The sequence below is a fragment of the Myotis yumanensis genome, unplaced genomic scaffold (assembly GCF_028538775.1).
Source record: "Myotis yumanensis isolate MYYU_CA2020_CCGP unplaced genomic scaffold, mMyoYum1.0.hap1 SCAF_10, whole genome shotgun sequence".
Taxonomy (NCBI): domain Eukaryota; kingdom Metazoa; phylum Chordata; class Mammalia; order Chiroptera; family Vespertilionidae; genus Myotis; species Myotis yumanensis.
Window position 1 is genome coordinate 1,177,385 of NW_027223761.1, and position 21,843 is coordinate 1,199,227.

At 59.0% G+C, this 21,843-nt stretch overlaps 2 protein-coding genes across 3 annotated transcripts; one reads left to right on the forward strand and one right to left on the reverse strand.

Annotated features, from left to right (window-relative positions):
• Positions 1 to 6,664: 6,664 nt before the first annotated feature.
• Positions 6,665 to 9,816, forward strand: LOC139017748 (interferon-induced transmembrane protein 3-like). 2 transcript variants are annotated; one of them, XM_070426343.1, is made up of 4 exons: positions 6,665 to 6,758; positions 7,355 to 7,610; positions 8,667 to 9,030; positions 9,543 to 9,816. In XM_070426343.1, exons 3-4 carry the CDS (start codon positions 8,845 to 8,847, stop codon positions 9,699 to 9,701), a joined length of 345 nt encoding a protein of 114 aa, XP_070282444.1. In that variant the 5' UTR covers positions 6,665 to 6,758; positions 7,355 to 7,610; positions 8,667 to 8,844; the 3' UTR covers positions 9,702 to 9,816. The 2 variants fall into 2 exon arrangements, with proteins under 2 accessions (XP_070282444.1, XP_070282445.1); XM_070426344.1 differs by lacking the exon at positions 7,355 to 7,610.
• Positions 9,817 to 12,007: 2,191 nt separating this feature from the next.
• On the reverse strand, positions 12,008 to 13,131 carry LOC139017749 (interferon-induced transmembrane protein 1-like). The gene is made up of 2 exons (XM_070426345.1): positions 12,778 to 13,131; positions 12,008 to 12,331 (listed from the first exon to the last, which is right to left on the reverse strand). The coding sequence occupies exons 1-2, from the start codon at positions 13,033 to 13,035 to the stop codon at positions 12,140 to 12,142; spliced, it is 450 nt and encodes a 149-aa protein (XP_070282446.1). The 5' UTR covers positions 13,036 to 13,131; the 3' UTR covers positions 12,008 to 12,139.
• Between the last annotated feature and the right edge of the window lie 8,712 nt (positions 13,132 to 21,843).

Consider the following 21,843-nt stretch of genomic DNA (forward strand, 5'->3'; position numbering starts at 1 on the left):
CCTCACCCCAGTCCCGGGCATTTTGCTTCCCGCCAATTGTCTGCAGTTTGGCTCAAATAAACTCACAGACGTTCTCTACAGGTTTGAATGTTTCCTACGTGGACACAGACATCGGCCGAGAGCTTCGCCCCACGCAGGTCCCGCTGGGGCCACGGGGTCCGCGATCCGCGCCCCAGGCGTCATGTGGGCTGGGCCGGAGCACACGGAGCGGAGACGCCAGGCGCCGGCTCCCTATCACGGCCGAGGGAAGGGGAGGACCCACACTTAGCGACCGCGGCCCCGTCCACACCCTGAGAAACGTGGCTAAGTGCTCTCCTGGGCAGGAAGGGCAGGAAGCCACGGGAGCGGACGGTCCTGTCGGCCTGTGGCTGGCCCGTCCCTGGGGGCCACCTTCTCCAAACGAGGTCCAGGTGCCTCCGGGCCTCGAGGTGGAGGAAGTCACATGCTGCCCTCGTTTCTGCCCTCGGGGACCGAGATCCTGCCCCGGGCACAGCAGGAGCCGCTCGGGGCTGGCTTCAGCCCAGCGTGCTGCTGCTGGTGCCGTCCCTGTGCCCACGTGTGCAGACTGGTGCTGCCGGGAGAGGCGGTAGGATAAGTGGGTGAAGGGGAACCAAAGGTACAAACTTTCAGCCGTAAAACAACTCTCACAGGGCCGTCAAGCGCAGCTTGTGACTATGGCCAATGGTACTGCGTTGCGTTTTATTATTATTATTTTAATATATCTTTATTGATTTCAGAGAGGAAGGGAGAGGGAAAGAGAGAGAGAAACATCAATGATGAGAGAGAACCAGGTAGTGCTGCATTGCGTGTTTTAAAGTTGCTAAGACGGTAGATTCTGTTGTTAATATTCACCTGAGGATATTTGTTTTTTCTATTGATGTGAGAGAGACACACGGGTGGGTTGCCTCCCGCACACGCCCTGACCCGGGGCCTGGAATGGAGCCTGCAACCGAGGTACGTGCTCTTGACCAGAATGGAACCCGGGACCCCTCGGTCTGTAGACCGATGCTCTATCCACTGAGCCAAACCGGTTAGGGCAGGAATGGGTATTACCGATACAGAATTTTTGGACTGGAACCCGGATTCTTTGTCCACCAGAATCGAAGAATGAATCCTTGGACAGAAAGTGGTATAGCAAAGGTGGAAATTCATTGAAGAACAAGTACAGACTCCCACATGGGGAGAGGAAAGGGTCCCACAGAATGGACTCCCACATGGGGAGGGGGAACGGGTCCCACAGAATGGACTCCCACATAATGGACTCCCACATGGGGAGGGGGAACGGGTCCCACAGAATGGACTCCCACATGGGGAGGGGGGAAGGGTCCCACAGAATGGACTCCCACGTGGGGAGGGGGAAAGGGTCCCACAGAATGGACTCCCACGTGGGGAGGGGAACGGGTCCCACAGAATGGACTCCCACATGGGGAGGGGGAACGGGTTCCACCGAGTTCCTTTTCCCTGTGGCTTATAAAGGCTGCAGATCCTGGTGCCCTGATATCTTCTCTGATTGATCACTATTCCCTGGGACTGGTTACTATAGTAACGCCCCCTCCTTCCTTATTGTTTTCTATTCCCTCTGGGCTTTCTTGCTCTCCTTCTGGATGAGGGGCTTCCTTCCCTTTATTTTGTAAAGATAGACCTTCTGCTGTTCCCAGCTCCCCCGTTCTATGGAAATACACCTCCTGCTGCTCTGCAGCCCTGTGCTTCCTCCACGGTCCCCCTAATTTCCAAAATTTCTAATATTTCCTAAACCTGTCCTATTTCACCCCTAAAATTCCTGTTTCATGATGGTTACAGATGACAGGCAATGTGGGCTCGGGGCGGCAAAGGGCAGGCGCCTCTGGGTCTCCAACAAGTTCGTTCGTCTTCCCACGATGACAGGCAGTTCTCCGATAAGGAGAATGGACCGCATTTCAGTAACTCCCAGGTTCCGGGCATACACCTCCCGCCAGGTGAGAACGTGCCTTCTTTAATCAGAACAAACCAACCAGGGTTAATGAGCAGGATCTGGTCCCTAACAAGTCCTTACGCCGCACACCTGGAGAGGACACGGCACCATATGTCAATCATCTTGATTTAAAAAGAGAAAGAAATAGACTTAAAAAGAAATTTCCTGGCCCGGCCGGTGTGGCTCAGTGGATGAGTGTCGACTCAGGAACCAAGAGGTTGAGGTTCATAGGTTGAAGCTCAACCACTGAGTCACGCTGTCTGAGCTCTAAGGTCCTTTTATTGTCCAGGAAATATTTCCATAACATGTGTATTGGGATTGAATAAACCTGAACGACAGGGTGTGACCTGTAGGTGAAACATTAAAAGTGTAGGGACAGTGTGCACACCTGTCATCAATAAAACAGGGTGGACGAGTCACTGGTCTGGTCAGAGAGACCCGGAGAGGGAGCAAAGGAAGTGCCATCGACGAAAGAAAGTTAGACCAAATGGTCAGCTTTTAAACTTACTCCGATGAAACTCATTGCTTGCTAAAGCTGGTTTAAAATTTCAACATCAGCCGAAACCGGTTTGGCTCAGTGGATAGAGCGTTGGCCTGTGGACTAAAGGGTCCCAGGTTCGATTCCGGTCAAGGGCGTGTACCTGGGTTGCGGGCACATCCCCGGTGGGAGATGTGCAGGAGGCAGCTGATCGATGTTTCTAACTCTCTATCTCTCTCCCTTCCTCTCTGTAAAAAATCAATAAAATATATTTTAAAAAAAATTTCAACCTCATTTATGCTTCTTATAAGATACTGTTAGGTTAGGTGGCTCAGAAGGCAGCATAAGAAATAAAGAGTCGAGTGAATCAGAAAAGAAAGAAAGGAAAGGTTTATTTCTGCGTCCCCGGAGACGCACGTACCCCCAAAAGACAGGGCACGTGGATTCACGCCAATGGGGAGGGGGCCGCTGTTTTTATACTGCGGTTGGGTGAGGGGCGGGGCCATGAGCTGAGGTATTCTCTGCCATCACGTCATTCAACTAAGGAATTCTCTGCCGCAGGGGATGGGTGGGGTATTCAGAAAGAGGTCAGTATCTGTGTGGGGGTATGTGGGCTCAGGGGGAAGAAGCCAGTGTCTGTGTCTGGCACGCTGATCTGTTAGAAATGCCGGGGGAAGTCCATTATCTCGTCACATGTCTGCATGTATCCGATCCTGGGCTCTCTCCGACCTAACAGATACAAACTTTGAGCAAAGGCTAGAAACGTTTGAATTTCATAACATGAAAAATATACTCCATGAAACATTAACCAAAAGTTTGCTTTTGCATTTATATTAGTGCTGGGCAGTGCAGATGTTAAGGGTGTGGGCGAAAGGGGCCACATGCTGACCTGACAGCTCAGGGGAGGCCTGCATGGCCGTCTTGCAAACTCAGAGACCTAAAGCCACCACAAAGGATGGTCTGAAATTAAACTTTAACTAAAGCAGTGATGGTGGGCAGTCACCTCCTAGGCCGGTATCTTCACTGACAAGGTCAACCTTTACCGTAACTGAGCCTGTCTGTCTTTTTGCATCTATGACAACACACCCTTGAGATGTCTGGGTAACTTGTGACTTCCCTGTACCTGGAGCCCCTGGGGCACAACCTAATGTGCTGGGTCCCAGGAGAGATGCCGCAGATTATTATGTTACAGAAAAACCGGACCAGAACCAGACAGCGCTCTGAGAGTTTGGAGTTACACTTTATTCACCGCGGCGGGCCTAGGGAAATGAATCCAAATCTAACCAAAGCTACAAGCAGAACTTCCCTTTTTATGGAAGAGCCAGCCCTTTGTGTGCTTTCTGGCGGCGGCCTTGAAAACTACACAGTTCTGTCCAATTCAAAGATGCACCTGGCATGGCATTGGGTGTATCTAGTCTCTGGCCTCCAAGGTCAGACAGCTAAGCTTATCTCCCCCACTATTCAAGCAGGCTAGAAAGCAAAGTTATTTTTTTCAGAATTAGATAGAGGCCGTCTGAAGAATAGCAGAGAATTCCAAACAGCAGTTTTACAGAATAAGGGTTTTCCTTCACACTTTCATTATCATGTTAACTGTTCCTGCACCCACCTAAGCATGTGTCCATCATTTTACTTTTTATACAATCCCAGGGGTTTCCCCCCCGCTTTGCTTTGTCCCTCCTCCTTAATCTATCACCAATGAATTTCATGTAACCCACCTATGTTCCTCCTTTGATTGAAATGTATAAATGCAGATGTAACCCCACCATTCTCCGGAGCATTATCTCAATTCGTTGAGGTTCTGCTTCCCGGCCTATGTCGACAGTTTGGCTCCAATAAACTCACAGGGCCCTAGCTGGTTTGGCTCACTGGATAGAGCATCAGCCTGGGGACTTAAGGGTCCCGGGTTCGATTCCGGCCAAGGGCATGTACCGTGGTTGCAGGCACATCCCCAGTAGGGTGTGTGCAGGAGGCAGCTAATCGATGCTTCTCTCTCATTGATGTTTCTAACTCTCTATCCCTCTCCCTTCCTCTCTGTAAAAAATCAATAAAATATATTTTTTAAAAATTCTTTACAGGTTTCAATGGGTTTTTACGTTAACAAGGGGGAAAGCCTTAATGATGGGATATTCCACGATGGGGAGGGGGGGGTGGCGGGGGGCGGGGGAACACCGCACCAAAGCATATCCTATTCAAAATGCAAAAACATTGAAAAACCACAGTCAAAAACCCACAGACCCCATCTCTAGGAAATGAAAGGTAAGAATCGCATCGAATGTCACCTCTGAGACAACAGAGCGAGAAGCGAGGAGAAATCCTGACAATGCTGAACAGATAGGACAGCCCACCTGCCCAGAACTCTCTGTCCAGTACCCGTGTCCCGAGAAAGTCAAGGAGAAAGGGGTTTTCTCAGACAAGACCAGGGGGTGTGGCCGCAGCCTTGCCCGGTCAGAGTCTTAGAGCCCTGGCCGGTTTGGCTCAGAGGATAGAGCATCCGTCTGCGGACCGAAGGGTCCCAGGTTTGATTCCGGTCGAGGGCACATGCCCGGGTTGTGGGCTCGATTCCCAGTAGGGGGTGTGCAGGAGGCAGCCACTCAATGATTCTCTTCATTGATGTTGCTATCTCTCTCCCTCTCCCTTCCACTCTGAAATCAATAAAAATGTATATTTTTTAAAAGAAGAAGTCTTGCCGAAACCGGTTTGGCTCAGTGGATAGGGAGCCGGCCTGCGGACTGAAAGGTCCCAGGTTCGATTCCGGTCAAGGGCATGTACCTGGGTTGCGGGCACATTCCCAGCGGGAGATGTGCAGGTGGCAGCTGATCGATGTTTCCCTCTCATCGATGTTTCTAACTCTCTATCTCTCTCCCTTCCTCTCTGTAAAAAAATCAATAAAATATATTAAAAAAAAAAAAGAAGAAGTCTTAGAGAAGTCTATCAGGCAGAGAGGAAACTCATAAGCTAGAGTACACTCTGATCCCATCAACAAAGCAGCGCATCCGAGAAGGAATAAATGGAGGTAAAACTACTCTGCTTCTTACTGTGAACTGAATGGGGAGCAGGACTGACGGTGAGGTTACAGGAAAGCGGCGGGACTGCGTGGTTACCGTGGTTACCGTGGCCCAAGGCCGAGGGACGGGAGGGAGGGACCCGGAGCATCTGTATGTTCCCTGCAGGACCTGTGAAGCTGGTGCTACTTGAAGGGGGGCACGCAGTTACAAGTATACACCGCACCCCGGCTGCGGGGCTCAGCTGCTGGGCGTCACCCCATGCACGGGGGTGGAGGGTGCCCGATGCAGGAGGCAGAGGTCCATGTTGCACTCTCACATCAATACCTCTCCCTCTCCCTCTCCCTCTCTCTCCCTCCCTCCTTTCCACTCTCTAAAAACCAATGAGGGGAAATATCCTGGGGGAAGGATTAACACAAAGAAACAAACAAAAACGATGACAATTTTTAAGGGCAAAGGAATTGAGTCACATTTCTCCAAGAAGATTGCCGGCTCCATCCCCAGTGGGGGCTGCGGGAGGCAGCCGATCGATGCTTCTCTCTCATCAATGTTTCTCTCTCTCTCTCCCTTTCCTTTCCTCTCTCTGAAATCAATTTTTAAAAATGCTTTTTTTTTTTTAAGAAAGGAAGACATGCCCTGACCCGTTTGGCTCAGCGGATAGAGCGTCGGCCTGCGGACTCAAGGGTCCCAGGTTTGATTCTGGTCAAGGGCATGTACCTTGGTTGCAGGCACATCCCCAGTGGAGTGTGCAGGAGGCAGCTGATCGATGTTTCTCTCTCATCAATGTTTCTAACTCTCTATCCCTCTCCCTTCCTCTCTGTAAAAAATCAATAAAATATTTAAAAAAAATAGAAAGGAAGACGTACAAATGGCCAACCAGCATCTGAGAAGATAGTCACCATTCTGATTACAAATGCAAATCAAACCACCATGAGCTACGGTCACACCCATGAGGATGGATGTTACCGAAATACCCGGGAAGAGCAGTGTGGTGCGGACAGAGAGGCCGACCCCTCCCGCAGGGCTGGCGGGACGTGAAACGGGGCAGCTGCCCAGGCTCCAGAGCGACCACGCGACCCAGCAGCTCTAACCCCAGGGAGTACGGAGACGTGAAGGCATGTCCGCGAAGGCATGTCCGGGCCGACACACGCACTGTCGTCATGGCAGCGTTCTGGCCTCGACGTGGCAACAGCCCAGGTGCCTAGCAATGGGTGAGAGGCCAAACAGAGGCAGCCGGAAAAGGCGCCACGTCCCGACACGGGCTCCTACTCGGATGGCCCGCGAAAGCACGTGGCAAGGAAAATGAACAGACTCAAGGTCACACAGGGTACGACTCCTTTCACAGGCTCCACCGGCACAGGCAATGCCATCGAGACAGAGCCGGGTGGCGCCCGGAGACGGGGGACCGGGGAGTGGGGGGTGGTTACCCAGTGGGCTCTGGCCGCTTTTCTGGGGTGAAGGAAGGTTGACGCCAGAGAACATGTGAGTCCAGTAAGCGCCGCTGGAATGTGCACTTTCGAGCGGTTGGTTGTATGTCGTGTGGGTTCCCCCTGAAGCCAGACACACGTGTGGGGATGTGCTCGGGCTCAGGAAAGTCGGGGCCGGCCCCGTGCTCCCCGCTCCGGGGGCAGGAGGCTCAGGTTTCTCAGCGGCCCGCCTTCGTGTTGCGGGTGCACCCCGACATGTTCCCTGACACCCCCCAATCCCCTGCAAAGAGCGGGGCTCGCCGGTTTCAGTCATTTCAGTAATCTGTGTCCAAACATTTGTTCACCACAGATTTCGACAGTGACACAGGAAAAAGCCATTACCTAAGAGGTGGTGCTGACCAGCAGCGGCAGCAGCCGTGCCCTGGGGGGGGGGGGGGGGGGCGGGGCGGTGGCCTCCACCACGGTTTATGGTTTTCAAAGCCCCGTCTTCCCCCAGGGGCTCTGACAATGGACGGGAAGCCACGGGCCACCCGCTGGGGGGCGGGGTCGGCAGGCGTCGTGTCTGAGGAAGCCCGCACAGGCATCGACTAGAAAAAGAGGAATCTCCTCCCGGATGCGTGCAGAGAAGCGGAGAAAAGCCTGTCGAACAAACCAGAGAAAAGCGGGGGGAGAACGGCGCCCCCCTCCACCCCCCCCGCCACCCCCACCCCCCCACCGCACTGGCCTGTGCAGCCCATCAGGACCTTGAGCAGGTGCGTCCCAACCCCCTGCCCTCTCTCCAGACCAGGCGCCAGGCGCGGGCTCCCCCTCCACGCCCCGGCCAGCCCAGTGCACGCGGCTCCGCCAGTCGGGCCGCCGCTGGGTCGTGGGTCCGGGGGAGCACAGGCCACAGCCGCTCTTTCACCGGGACGATTTCCCGTGGACACGGCCCAGGGGAGGCGCTCACAGGACCAGAGCTTGGAAGCTGAGAGGCCCAGCACTAGGCCAGACCTCTGGGCCTCGGGGACCATGGAGGCTGGTCTGCAGCCTTGACCCGCTGGGCTGCCAGGGGGAGGCCATGGGTCCCGAGGGCCAGGCCAGGCCAGGCCTGGGCACCCACACCCGCCTCCACGCAGGTGAGGCCTGCGGATGGCGACCCTTCCGTCTACACAGAGCTGCGTCCCGGCTCCTCCGTGCCCCGACCTCTCCCGAGAAGGGGCCAGGCCCGAAGACCGGAGTCAACCTCCCACCTCGCGCTCGGCCTGTAACCACCCAACAACACCTCCCCAGAATGATGGGGGACAGGAGGGAGAGAGGGAGGAGGGCCGGGCTCCTGCAATCTCCTGCCATGTGCCTGGAGGCTGCTGACAAATGCCCACCATCCTCCCTCTCCCACCCCAGCCGCCTCCTCCGGCATCCAGCGCCCACGTCCTCGTTCACGGCCCCCCCCCCCCAGAGGGCCTGAGGGTCCCCTGGGACAGGCTGCTGCGTCCAGGCCCAGCCAGGAGGCACCACCCCACCTGCAGCAGCGTGGGCTTCGGAGAAGAGGCCTGAGCCAGCCCAGGGTGGGCTGTGGGGCGGCCTCACTCTGGGGCTGGAGTGCGGGGTCCAAGGGGCCACAGGCAGGGCCCTGCATGGGGGGTGAGACCGCACGGGCTTGGGCCTGGGCTGGGGGGATGGGTGGCTGCCGCCTGGGAAAAGCCTGGAGGAGACCAGACCTGCATGAGTGATGCAGACAGGAAACTGGCACGTAGACGACGGTAAACCTCAGGTTTCCTCCCAATCTGCTCTATGTCACCTGACATCATGGGTTTCTTCCATCCTCCTAGGAACCAGCCAAGTCACCCGTGTTGAAAACCCCAGGAAACGGGCACTTCTGAGAAGTCAGACTCCCCCGGGAAGGCGGGGCCGGCGCAGCCCCAGCAGCTGCAGCCACACGGCTCAGGCCTCTGCCTCAGGACGCGTCCACCTTCTTCACCTGGGACCCACCTGCTCCCCAAACCGGAGATGTCCAAGGAGGAATACGAGGTGTCCGTGCTGGGGGCTCCCCAGAACCCAGCGCCCGTGATGTCCACCGTGGTCCACGTCCAGGATGAGCCCGGGGTGCCCGACCACATCGTCTGGTCCCTGTTCAACACCCTCTACTTCAACATCTGCTGCCTGGGCTTCGTGGCGTTCGCCTACTCCGTGAAGGTGGGGGCGCGGGGGGGGGGGGGGCGGGGGCGCGGGGGGCTTCCCTGGAAAGCGTGTGGGCGCCCCCACAGGTGTGCTGCCCAGATGACCCTTGGGATTGAGGAGCCCGTGTGTGTGTGTGTGTGTGTGTGTGTGTGTGTGGACGCAGTGTCAGCCTTTGTTCTCTACTGACAACACCAGAAACTACATCCCTCAGACTCGCCACACGGCCTCAAGGCTCTGAATGGAGAACAAGGGACCTCGGAACCCCTGGCCCCTGGAGGGGGAGAGGCCAGCAAAGGGGCCAGGGCAGGGGGAGAGGAGCCCTGAGGCCCTGGAGAGGCTGAGAGGCTGGGAGGGAGCCCCCCTGGCCTGTCCTGCTCAGGCTCCAGGGAACAGGGAGGGGGTCGCTGGCCTGGCTGAGGGCAGGTGGAGGCTGGTCTGGGCAGGGAGCGGCCAGAGCCGGGCCTGAGTCACAGCACCCGGCTGTCCCCAGGGCCCGTCCACACCCCTCACCATCTCTTCTCCCCCAGTCTAGGGACCGGAAGATGGTGGGAGACGTGATGGGGGCCCAGAGCCACGCGTCCACCGCCAAGTGCCTGAACATCTGGGCGCTGACCGTTAGCCTTGCTGTGTTGGTCATTTTCTTCATTCGTTTCATCATTATACCTGCTTCGTACAAGTCCCTGTAAGCGTGACGTCAGAAGGAGTTAGGGAGGCCACTGGTACTCGCCCGGAGCGGACACTGTCCCGAGTTCCCGGCTGTGTCTACGCCCGTGTCTACGATGGAGCTCAATAAAGCAGGTGTCGGTGACCAGGGTGTGTTTCCTCCTGGGAGGGTCCTGTGGGAGCCGGAGACTGAGCCCACCACCTGCCCCGCCCGCTGCCCTGGGTGGGGGTGGTGTCCTTGGGCCTGACCGGCACCCGGCCCCAAGCGGGGGGCAACACATGGAAACGGCTGGGGGGGGGGGTCCCTCCTTCCCAGAGGCTGAGCCCTGACGCAGGACGAGTTCATTTGGGGAACAGTGGCCCCCAAGGTCCCCATCGGCTCCAGAGGCCGCAGGGGACAGGCCACCGGTGGAGAGAGCCCAGGTGATCCCTGCCCTGACCCCTGACCGGAAGTGAGCCGCACCTGGTCGGTCAAGGATTCCAGACCTGCAGGCGCTCAGGGTGCCTGGGGCGGCGGGGGAGGGGGGCCGGCCAAGCCTGCCCCTTGCTCCCCGGGAACGGACACCAGCCGTGGGCCCTCCCACCCCTCACCCGCGCCCCCTTCTCTGCCCAATAGCAGCGCCCTAATGCCAGGGGGCGGCCTGCGGGTCGGAGAGTCGCAGGGTCTCCCCGGACGCCCCGGTCCCCAGGGGTCCCACTCGGAGCAGGAGGGGGTCAGGCCCCGGGAGGACGGCCCCGCCCCTCGGGGTCCGGGAAACACTCGCTGCTCCGCGGGCGGAGGGTCGGGACGGCCTAGACCTGAGGCCCGGAAGGGAGGGCGCAGCTGGTCCCTCCGCCGCGTCCGGCCCCGCCCCCATCGGCTAGGCCCCGCTTCCATTGGATAGGCCCCGCCCCCATCCCCTAGGCCCCGCTTCCATTGGATAGGCCCCGCCCCCATCCCCTAGGCCCCGCTTCCATTGGATAGGCCCCGCCCCCATCCCCTAGGCCCCGCTTCCATTGGATAGGCCCCGCCCCCATCGGCTAGGCCCCGCTTCCATTGGATAGGCCCCGCCTCCATCGGCTAGGCCCCGCTTCCATTGGATAGGCCCCGCCCCCATCGGCTAGGCCCCGCTTCCATTGGATAGGCCCCGCCCCCATCGGCTAGGCCCCGCTTCCATTGGATAGGCCCCGCCTCCATCGGCTAGGCCCCGCTTCCATTGGATAGGCCCGGTCCCATCCCCTAGGCCCCGCCCCCATCCTCTAGGGCCCCGCCTCCATCCGCTAGGCCCTGCCCAGGTCCCCTCCGCACCCACCCTACAAGCCACGCCCACATGGGGGAGGGGCGCCTGGTCCTCCATGTCCCGCCCGAGCGGCCGTTCCGCGATCAGACCTCCGGCAGCACATCTTCCCTGGGCCTCAGCCCCTCCGGCTCCGACGCGGGACCGCCCACCCCTCCCGGGCCGGGGGCACCCTCCTGCGAGGCATCTGCCCCGCTTTTCCCCCCAGACACAGCACCATGTGCGGAGCCCAGGATCGGGTGCTGCCGGGGCTGTCACAGGGGCTGTGGGTGGGGGTTGTCCCTCCCTCTGGCGGCGGGACAGCTGCTGCCCACAGACCAGCGCCAGCAGGACCCACCTCGGCCCCAGGGCAAGGCTCCTGGAGGCGGGTCACCTCCCCGACACCAGCCCCCGGTCCTTCTCCAGCCTCTCCAGGCGCCTGTGCAGGGTGTGGGGGTCCCGGTGAGGACGGCTCCACCCCACGTGCATCCCGGGCCCTGGCAAAGGCTCAGGCCCAGAGCCCCAGGGCGCCCGTCGGCTGGGGGAGCCTTCCTGGCACTGGCAGCTCCAGCCAGCAGGCCCAGACGGTTCGGTGGGAGGATCAGTTCTTCCTCTCAGGGTTTCTGTCCATCGGGGCTGAGCCCTCTGTCCCTCCCAGGCCACTGGCTGCCCCTAACCCTGCCCCCTGCAGAGGAGCCAGGACGGAGCTGGTGGGCTGGAGGGCCGCCCAGGAGGGGCCGGGGGCCTGGGCTGCACCCCTGCACCCCACGTGCAGACACTGTGGCCTCCAGAGGACCCGCCGGCCGCCCTCACCCAGCACCGCTGCTCCCAGCCGCGCAGAGTCAGCCAGGCTTTCCTCAGGCCAAGGGTGAGCTGGCCCAGTGCCCCTTGGGTCAGGGTCAGACACTGGGAAGGAGGGACCCCCCTCCTAGGCCCCTGGTGCAGCCACTGTTCCCAGCTGGAGGCCAGAAACCAGGACCATCTGAGAAAGTGCCAGGACCCCTCAGAGCAGCAAGGGGGGCTGTACAGGAGCAGGCTGGGCGGGCAGTGCCCCTGCCCAGGAAAGGCCAGCATTGTCACGCACAGGTGCACTTTATTGAGCTCAGCTGCAGACAGGTGTGTGCACAGGTGCAGGGGAAAGGGGGTGGGCGCCCGGGAGGGCCAGCAGGGGGTGGGGAGGACTCGGCCACCTGCCCTGGCGGTGACTAGAAGCCTGTGCTGTTCAGCATGCCCTGCTGCACTGTATAAAAGTATGGTGGGAACATAAAGGCCATGAGAACAATGAGTCCGATGGTCAGAAGGATGCCCAAGACCAGGGCCACGATGTTCAGGCACTTGGCGGTGGATGCATGGGTCTGGGCCCCAATCACGTCTCCCACCATCTTCCGGTCCCTAGACTGGGGGAGAAGAGATGGTGAGGGGTCTGGACGGGCCCTGGGGACAGCCGGGTGCTGTGACTCAGGCCCGGCCCTGGCTGCTCCCTGCCCAGACCAGCCTCCACCTGCCCTCAGCCAGGTCAGCGACCCCCTCCCTGTTCCCTGGAGCCTGAGCAGGACAGGACAGCCCCTCCCATCCCCTCAGCCTCTCCAGGGCCTCAGGAGAGAACAGCAATGGACCAGACTTGAGGCCTGAGGGGCAGGCGTGGAGGACGGAGCCCTGTGGTTGGGACAGAGAGGAGAGCTCCAGGGGGTGGAGACAGGTGGCACCCACTGGGTGAGCCGCCGCCTGACCCCCAGCACCTCCGCACAGAAAGCGTTCACGAGGGCTCCCCGATCCCAAGGCCGTCTGGGCAGCACACCTGTGGGGGCGCACACTCTTTCCGGGGAAGCCCCCCCGCACCCACCTTCACGGAGTAGGCGAACGCCACGAAGCCCAGGCAGCAGTAGTTGAAGAAGAGGGTGTTGAACAGGGACCAGACGATGTGGTCGGGCACCACCGTGTCAGCCTGGACCTGGACCACGGTGGACCTCACAGGCTCTGGGTTCTGGAGATACCCCAGGTTGGTCACCTCGTGTTGCTCCCTGAACATCTCCGGCTTTGGGGAGTATGGGGGGTCCCAGGTGAAGGAGGTGGACGTGTCCTGAGGCGGAGACCTGAGCATTGTGGCTGCAGCTGCTGGGACTGCTCAGGCCCTCAGTGTCTCCTGCTTCCTCCGAAGTGACTACTTCCTGGTGTTTACGGGGCAATTGTCTGGTTGGAGGGTGTGAGAGGACGAGTGAGTGTCTCATAAAACTTTATGGTCTTGTTCTCTGGGCGGAGTGATGGCATTGCTGTTCTCAAGGTCCTTCTAGCGGCCCTTCCGCATGAACCCACGGAGCCTTGGGTTGTGGCCTTGCTGGGGAACACGCCTGAGCCAATAATTAAACTGATTCTGGATGCACTGACTCTCTTTGTCTTACTTTGCACCTAAGTTTTTACAGGACAAAGGTTGTCCCCAGCGCACCCCTGAGCAGCAGTGTCGCCCCACCCGGGAGCCACAGAATCTGAACCCTGGGCTGCCCCCCACTATCTGCTCTAAGGAAGCGTCCACGTGATTCTGACGCTCAAGGTGGAGAACTCCAGATACAGAGGCTACGTGCTTGTGAACGGCCTTCGCAGCCCGGGCGGACATCAAGAGTGATGCACAGTCGCCCTGGCCGGTTCGGCTCAGTGGCTAGAGCACCAGCCTGCGGACTCCAGGGTCCCAGGTTCGATTCTGGTCAAGGGCATGTACCTTGGCTGCAGGCACATCCCCAGTGGGGAGTGTGCAGGAGGCAGCTGATCGATGTTTCTCTCTCCTCGATGTTTCTAACTCTCTATACCTCTCCCTGCCTCTCTGTAAAAAATCAATAACATAAAATAAAAAATAAAAAAAGAGTGATGTACAGGTGACAGCTGTCCATCTCCAGGTTCTAGGACCACAGTCTGACATGCACGGTTCTGTCCCCATGTGTACAAAACCTTGGGCAAGGGTCGCAGAAGACTGACCATGTCACTCTGGGGCACAGCCCCGTCTGCGGTGTCTTCTGACCTGGAGTCTCCTCCAGCCTGGCCACGTGGCTCAGGGAGCCGGGAGCGCTGTCTCTAGGTGTCCCGTGACAGCCATTTTCAAGTTGTCCTGAGACCTCAAAAGATTTCATATTATCTATACTAATAAAAGGGTAATATGCTAATTAGTTGGTGGTCATCAGGCCGGCAGAGAGGGGGAGCAGTTGGGGGCCATCAGGCTGGCGGGAGGGGGGGCAGTTGGAGGCGAGCACACCAGCAGGCAGAGTGGTTAGGGGCGATCTGGCAGGCAGGCAGGTGAGCGGTTAGGAGCCAGTGGTCCGGGATAGCAAGAGAGATCAGGCCTAAACCAGCAGTTGGACATTCCCCGAAGGGTCCCAGATTGGAGAGGAGAGGGTGCAGGCCAAGCTGAGGGACACCCCCCCGCCATGCACAAATTTTGTGCACTGGGCCACTAGTTTTTAAAATATGTTTTTGTGGCCCTGGCTGGTTTGACTCAGTGGATGGAGCGTTGGCCTGTGGACTGAGGGTCCAGGGTTCGATTCCAGTCAAGAGCACATGCCTGGGTTGCAGGCTCGATCCCCAGTGTGGGGCTTGCAGGAGGCAGCCGATCCATGATTCTCTCTCATCAAAGAGATGTTTCTATGTCTCTCTTCCTCTCTGAAATCAATAAAAATGTTTTTAAAAAAATACATGTTTTTGTTGATTTTTAGAGGAAGAAGGGAGAGGGAGAAAGAGATAGACTGGAGACTGAGCCGGCAACCTGGGCTTGTGCCCTGACTGGGAATCAAACTAGCAGCCTCTTGGGTCAGCACTCAACCACTGAGCCACACCAGCCGGGCGAAAAGATTTCTTTCTTTCTGTCTGTCTTCTCCTTCTCCGCCTCCTCCTCCTCACCCAAGGATATTTCCCCATTGATTTTAGAGAGAGTGTTAGAGAGAGGGAATGACAGAGAGACACATCGATGTGAGAGAGACACATCGATTGGTTGGCTCCTGCACTTGCCCCAACTGGGGCTGGGGCTGGGGAGGAGCCTGCAACTGAGGTACGTGCCCCTGACTGGAATCAAACCCAGGACCCTTTGGTCCACAGGCCGATGCTCTAACCACTGAGCCACCGGCCAGGGCAGGATTTCATTTTTTTAAAGAGGAAACAGAGGGTTTGATGAGGATGTGGGGAGCAGGCTGTGGGGAGCAGGGCTGTGGGGAGCAGGCTATGGGGAGCAGGGCTGCACTTTTTCATCAAACGGCCCTCACTCAGGTGTCCAGATCCATGCGGGGCCACCACAGCCAAGGGTCCCCTCTCCTCCCCACCCCCCAGACCTCCATCTGGACTCAACACGGGGTTCTTCCCTCCCCTAAATTGGGGGCTGCTGGGGAAAATGCCTGAGCCCAAATGCCTGCGCTCAACCAGACCCTTGCCCCACCAGGACCCCGTGGGAGAGGCGGGTGTGCTCCTGGGTGCCTTTACCCTCCACCGGCCCCGCCATCGTCCGGGCGTCCTCCTCCCGCGGCCACGGCCTGTGCTCCGTGGACAGTTTGGCTCAGTGGATAGAGCGTCGGCCTGTGGACTGAAGGGTCCGAGGTTCGATTCCGGTCAAGGGCACATGCCCGGGTTGTGGGCTGGATCCCCAGTAGGGGCTGTGCAGGAGGCAGCCGATCAATGATTCTCTCTCATCATTGATGTTTCTATCTATCCCTCTTCCCTTCCTCTCTGCAATCAATAAAAATATATTAAAAAGAAAACAGAGACAGTGTCATGTATTTGAAATGGTGTTTCCCTCGAATCATTAGTGCTTTTTGTGTCTTTCTTAAGAAATCCTTCCCTATTTCAAGATCATGAATTTATTATATTTTAACAATAAGTTGAAATTTTTTATTACATTTTTTTTGCCGGCGCCTCTGAGCGCCTGGTGCAGCTGGGGAGCCGCTGGGAGGGTGGGATCAGGTGGAGCACCGTTTCCTGCTTCTGCTGTGAATGCTGTAAACCCGTAAATGCCCCGGAACCATGGATCGGAAAGTCCCCGCTCTCCAGGGCGGGGCGCACCTTGGTCCCATATCAGTGTCCTGGCGGTCGGTCTGGCCCGGCTCTGTCTGCTCCCTTGTTAAGGATGTTCCCTGGCGGCCGCTCTGCGCTGATGTCCTGCCGCAGGTCCTCGCCTGTGATCGCTGGCCTTGCAGCTGTCCCGGGTCTCGCAAACCGGGCACCTCTGCTGCCCCTCCTGGCCGCGAGCCCTGGGCACACGGCCCTCCCGCTGCCCAGCACCGGCCCGCACCTGCCCTGCCCTTCCGTGTCCACTTTCCGCCCGCCCTCCGCTGGGAACCCGGTGATTCTGTCCACTGGGTCTCAGTGCGCCCCTCACCCCCCACCCCCCACCCCCGCCGCCGCCGTGAGCACTCTCAAGGCAGTCCTGCTGGGTTTTATTTATTTTTATTTATTTATTTGCAGTCTCACCGGAGAATATGTTTACTGATTCTTTTTAAAGTTTTTAAAAATATATTCTTATTGATTTCAGAGAGGAAGAGAGAGAGAACGAGAGCTAGAAACATCAATGATGAGAGAGAATCATTGATCAGCGGCATAGGGGACCAAGCCTGCAACCCCCGCATGTGCCCTTGACGGGAATCAAACCAGCAAGGGCATGTACCTTGGTTGCGGGCACATACCCAGTGGGGAGTGTGCAGGAGGCAGCTGATCCATGTTTCTCTCTCATTGATGTTTCTAACTTTCTACTTCTCTCCCTTCCTCTCTGTAAAAATCAATAAAATATATTTTTAAAAAAAGAAAAGAAAAGAAAACAGCCTGGCTCTTTCCCCACCAGCTCCGTGTGGTCCATGTGAACTGTGGTGGCTGAGGCCGCAGAGAGAGGTCCAGAGGCAAGCCGAGCCTTTATTCTATAGCCAGAGGTAAACAAGGTGGTGGTCACCATAGTTACAATGTTCTTGTGAGTTTCACTTGTTTTGGCAGCACTTGCTGCACCGCCCACAGCTAATTAGCTTCCTAGGAAGGATCCAGGGAGCGTCCTAAGGTCCAGCCTAATTATGCCAAGAGGGCTGTGCCCTCTGAGCTGGGACTTGTTTGTGGCTTTGCCAACAGGTCAGTCCGAGGCTTAGCCCCATGGCCGGGCCCTACAGAGGGGCAGGGAGGGTGTCTTTCCTGGGGCTGCTGCTCCCATGACGAAGACTAGCCTCAACCAACAGGAACAGGTGCTCTCCCCGTTCTGGGGCCAGAATCTGAAACGGGGTGTCTGGGCTGTGCTCCCTGGAGGGCTCCAGGGGAGGGTCCTTCCTGCCTCTTCCCCTTCTGGGGGCTCCTGGCTGCATCCCCTCAATCTTCACGTGGCCCCGCCCCCTCGACCACCTGCCCACTTCCGGCTGTTCACTTGGCCCCGCCCCCTTGTTCAGGTGCCCACTTGCCTGTGATCACCTGGCTCTGCCCCCTTGAGACCTTGGAGGGTCTCTGTTTCCGGGAGCCACCTCCCTGCTGGCTGTCCGCCTGCCCCCACACCTGTCAACAGTCCCTCTGCCAAAGTCCTTCCAGAAAATCGCGCCCTCTCTTTCCTGCTGGGACCGTGACAGCTGGGATGGAAAGGAGACAGGAGAGCAGTGGCCCGTCCGGAGTCCATGCCCGAGGTCCAGAGGGGCCCGTGCCGTCCCTGGAGGCTGGGGGAGGGAGGGGGTGAGGCCGGGGTGCTGACTAGGAAGCGGAATGCCCTCAGGGCCCGTGGGGTGCACTCACCATCACCCCACACTCCTGTGAGGAGCAGCTGCGGCCCATTGAACAGGTGAGGCTACTGCAGCACAGAGAGGGCGAGTGACTTCCTGGAGGGCACACAGCGGTGGGAAGGCCGAGTGGAAAGGGAACCCTGGGCCGCCCAGAGCCTGGGTCTCCTTCACCTGTGACCTCTGGGTCAGCGGCCCCTCACCTTGTGGCCATTTGCTCTGATGGGCCTCCCCCTCCGCCACCCACTCCTGCACCCCCAGCGACAGGGGTCCTGTCCCTGCACCAGGGCCTCTGGGCGGCTGCTCATTGTCCCGTGGTCCCTCCCAGCGCTAACCAGGGCGGAGTCCTGCCTCAGTGGAGCGAGGGCCACGGGTGGAGAACACCCCCCATCCCCCAACCCCGCCCCTGCCTTCCGGGGCTTAGATGACCAAGTACCGTTATTTTTCCAGTTTTTTCCATTGGCTTCCGCCGCCTGCCTCCCCTGGCAGATTTTATTTTACCTGGAAAAGAAATTCATTAGTGGGCTTCAAACCGGCTGGCTTCCCCTTGATCTCCTGGCCCCGCCCCCCTGTTCACCAGCCCACCTGCAGCTGATCCTTTGGCCCCGCCCCCTGTTAGGTGCCTCTGGGCAGCTGCTCTCTTTGTCCCATCAGCCAGAATAACCAGTCACATTCGGGGAACATCCTTTTGGACAACTTAATATGCAAACAGACAAAGAGAAGCCTGGGCAATGGACCGATGGGTGGAGATACTTTTATAAAATCATAACAACCGTATTTCAGATACAATTTTAAATTTAATTCTACTTGAATTTCACACAAAAAGAGAAGTTGATGGAATTGCTGAATTCATAAAAGTATTTCCTTTAGGCCAGAGACACTTCCCCTAAAATATCCCTTCAAGATTAAAAAAAAGAAGCTGTGAGAACATTAAAGGTTGAAACCATGATTTTCTCCCAGGACGTATTTTCATTTTTGTGGGTATAGATCAGGGGTGGGCAAACTTTTTGACTCGAGGGCCACAATGGGTTCTTAAACTGGACCGGAGGCCGGAACAAAAGCATGGATGGAGTGTTTGTGTGAACTAATATAAATTAAAAGTAAACATCATTACATAAAAGGGTACGGTCTTTTTTTTTTTTAGTTTTATTCATTTCAAACGGGCCGGATCCGGCCCACGGGCCGACGTTTGCCCACGGCTGCTGGCCTCTCCTCCCGGACGGAGATCACATCCAGGCCTCGGCTGTACTCCAGGCCCAGGTCAGCAGCAAACCAGCCCCGCCGGACGTCAGGGCCAGCCGCCTGGACTAAGGCCCCTGCCCTGGAGCCGCCAGGCAGTCAGGAGACCCCGCCTGAGAGGACACACCCACACCGGGAGCTGCTGCCGTTCTCCCGAGCTCCTCCCCTGGGGCCGCCCCTGCCGTCACCCCGGAACCTGCGGAACCTGCGTCTCCCTCCCAGAGCGCCCTGTGCCTCTCCCTTTTCCTCTTTCCCTCCTCCTCCTGCCCAGGCCATGGGGACAGCTTCAGGGCTTTGCCCGGAGGAACCGCTGCTGCCTGGTCACAAGCCTCCTGGGCCCCTTAGAGTTTAGGGCAGCGGTTCTCAACCTGTGGGTCACGACCCTTTTGGGGGTCGAACGACCCTTTCACAGGGGTCGCCTAAAACCATCGGAAAACACATCTATAATGACATATTGTTTTTGTGATTCATCACGATGCTTTAATGATGTTCAATGTGTAACAATGAAAATACATCCTGCATATCAGGTATTTACACGACGAGTCATAACAGTAGCAACATGACAGTGATGAAGTAGCAGCGAAAATAATTTTATGGTTGGGGGTCACCACAACACGAGGAACTGTATTAAAGGGTCGCGGCATTAGGAAGGTTGAGAACCACTGGTTTAGGGGATGCTGGCCTGTGTGTGTGTGGGGGGGGCGTGCTCCTGGGAGGGACAGTGGACATGGGGACCTTCGTTTTTAAAGGCTGGGAGTTTGGGGATGATCAACAGAATATTCACCAGTTTTATGCCGATGCACCCGCCTGAGACGTGGCCCTTAAGCCCACCTGTCCTTGGGGAGGTTGGCACAGGGCGCTCTCGGGGCTCCGGCGGCCTCCCGGGGCCTTGGTGGGGGGCCAGCAGTCCCGGGGCTGCGGTCGCTGTTTAACTGTCTCCCTGCCCCTCGCAAGGGATTTCCTGGCTTCTTGCTGTCCGGCTCCCCTAGGGCCCTAGCCCCGCCCTGACTTGGGGTTGGGGGGCTGCCGGGGGCGATCTGGTAACCGCTCCTCTGGGGGACCCCGCTCCTCGCCCTCTTCTCTGCCCCACACGACCCCTGCGCTCGCAGTTTGCCAGGCGGCCACCAGGGGGCGGCGCAGGACCACGCGAGGCCGCCGGGCCCCGCCCCTAAGTGGGCGGTGCCCGGGCGGGGGGAGGGTCTGCGCCCGCGGGGCCGGGCGGTCGGCGGTCGGGCGGCCCGTGTGCTGGGTCCGGAGACGGCGACCCCTTTCCTGGCGCCTCCGGGAGGCCGGGCGGGCGGTGCTCGCGACCAGACCCTGCGCGCGGGCCGCGGGGGTGGAGGCGTCGGAAGGTCCCGGGAGCCTCGCGTGCCTGCAGCCCGGGACCCCACATCCCACACCCCACATCCTCACACCCCACACCCGGCACCCCACACCCCACATCCCCACATCCCACATCCCCACACCCCACACCCCACACCCCACACTCCACACCCCAGGCCGCAGGAAGGGGCGGAGCATCGAAGGGGGGTGCTGGGGGGCAGGGGTTGGGGGCCGGGGGTTGGGGGCCGGGGCGCGGGGCAGCGACAGGACGGGCGCGGGAACTGGGAGCTGGGACCGGGAAACTGGGGGTTCCGGGGCGGGGCCGCAGGGCCTGGGAGCGGGGCGCGGTGGTCACCTCCCAGGCTCCGCCTTTCGGGGGAGAAGTTTTCTGTTTCCCCGAAGTCACGTGCGCGGGGCGAGGCGGCCTGTTGCTGCTGGAAACTCGGGGGGCGGAGGGGGGGGGGCCCCCCGGGATGGGGCTCAGGGCCCTGCGGCTGGGAGAGCGAGACCAGGACGCGGGGGGGGGGGGGGTGCGCTCGCTCTGCACCTGGACCCGCGGAGAGTGGGGGCGGGGCAGGAACACGGGCCGTGGGACCCCAGCAGGTCGGGGTGCAGCTCAGAAGCGCCGCCACGGGTGCCCCAGACGGTCCTCAGGTCTGAGCCTGGGGGGGCTGCGCCCCAACCTCCACAGGGAGGCGCCTTCCGGGAACTGGGCTGCACCCTGGCCCCTGGCCCTGCAGGGCACCCAGACCTGCGGGGGGGGCGGGGGGGGTTGGGGGGCTGGATCCCTCGGGGGGGCCGCTGGGGGGGGCGGCCAGCGGAGAAGGCGGCGGGAGAGGCGGGCGGCCGGGGAGCCGGGCAGGTGCGCGGCGGGCGGACCGCGGAGCCGCACGGAGCCCCGCGCGCGGAAGGAGAAGACGTTCGCGGCCTCGAAGCTGGAGGCGTGGGAGCGGCGGGGGCGCTGCAGCCCCGGGGCCCGAACCCACAGAACCGAAACGGGAAGTGGCGCGCAGGGGCCGAGAAAGCGCCGAAAGGGAGAGTCCGGGGCTGCGGGCGGGAGCGAAAGAGGCGGCGGCTCCCGTGACCGGGCGGATGGATACGGAGCAGCCGGTAGCACGTGTGTCCCCGCGGCTTGGGGGGCAGCGGCTCCGGGCCCTCCCCGGGCTGGGCCTGAATCTGCTGCAATACGTTGTCCCGCTTTTGCTTAAATCAGCGGTTCTCAACCTGGGGGTCGCGACCCCTTTGGGGAGTCGAACGACCCTTTCACAGGGGTCGCCTAAGACCATCGGAAAACACGTATACAATTACATATTGTTTTTGTGATGAATCACGATGCTTTCATTATGTTCAATTTGTAACAATGAAAATACATCCTGCATATCAGATATTTACATGACGATTCATAACAGTAGCGACATGACAGTGATGAAGTAGCAGCGAAAATAACTTTACGGTTGGGGGTCCCCACAGCATGAGGAGCTGTGTTAAAGGGCCGCGGCGTGAGGACGGTTGAGAACCGCTGGCTTAAATCCTCTGGTCCACGGAGCTCAGTGCGGGTTTCAGCAGCACACTCGGCGGCCACACCTCCCACCCCTTCCAGACTGTCCTTGTTTTAAATATATTTTTTTATTGATTTCAGA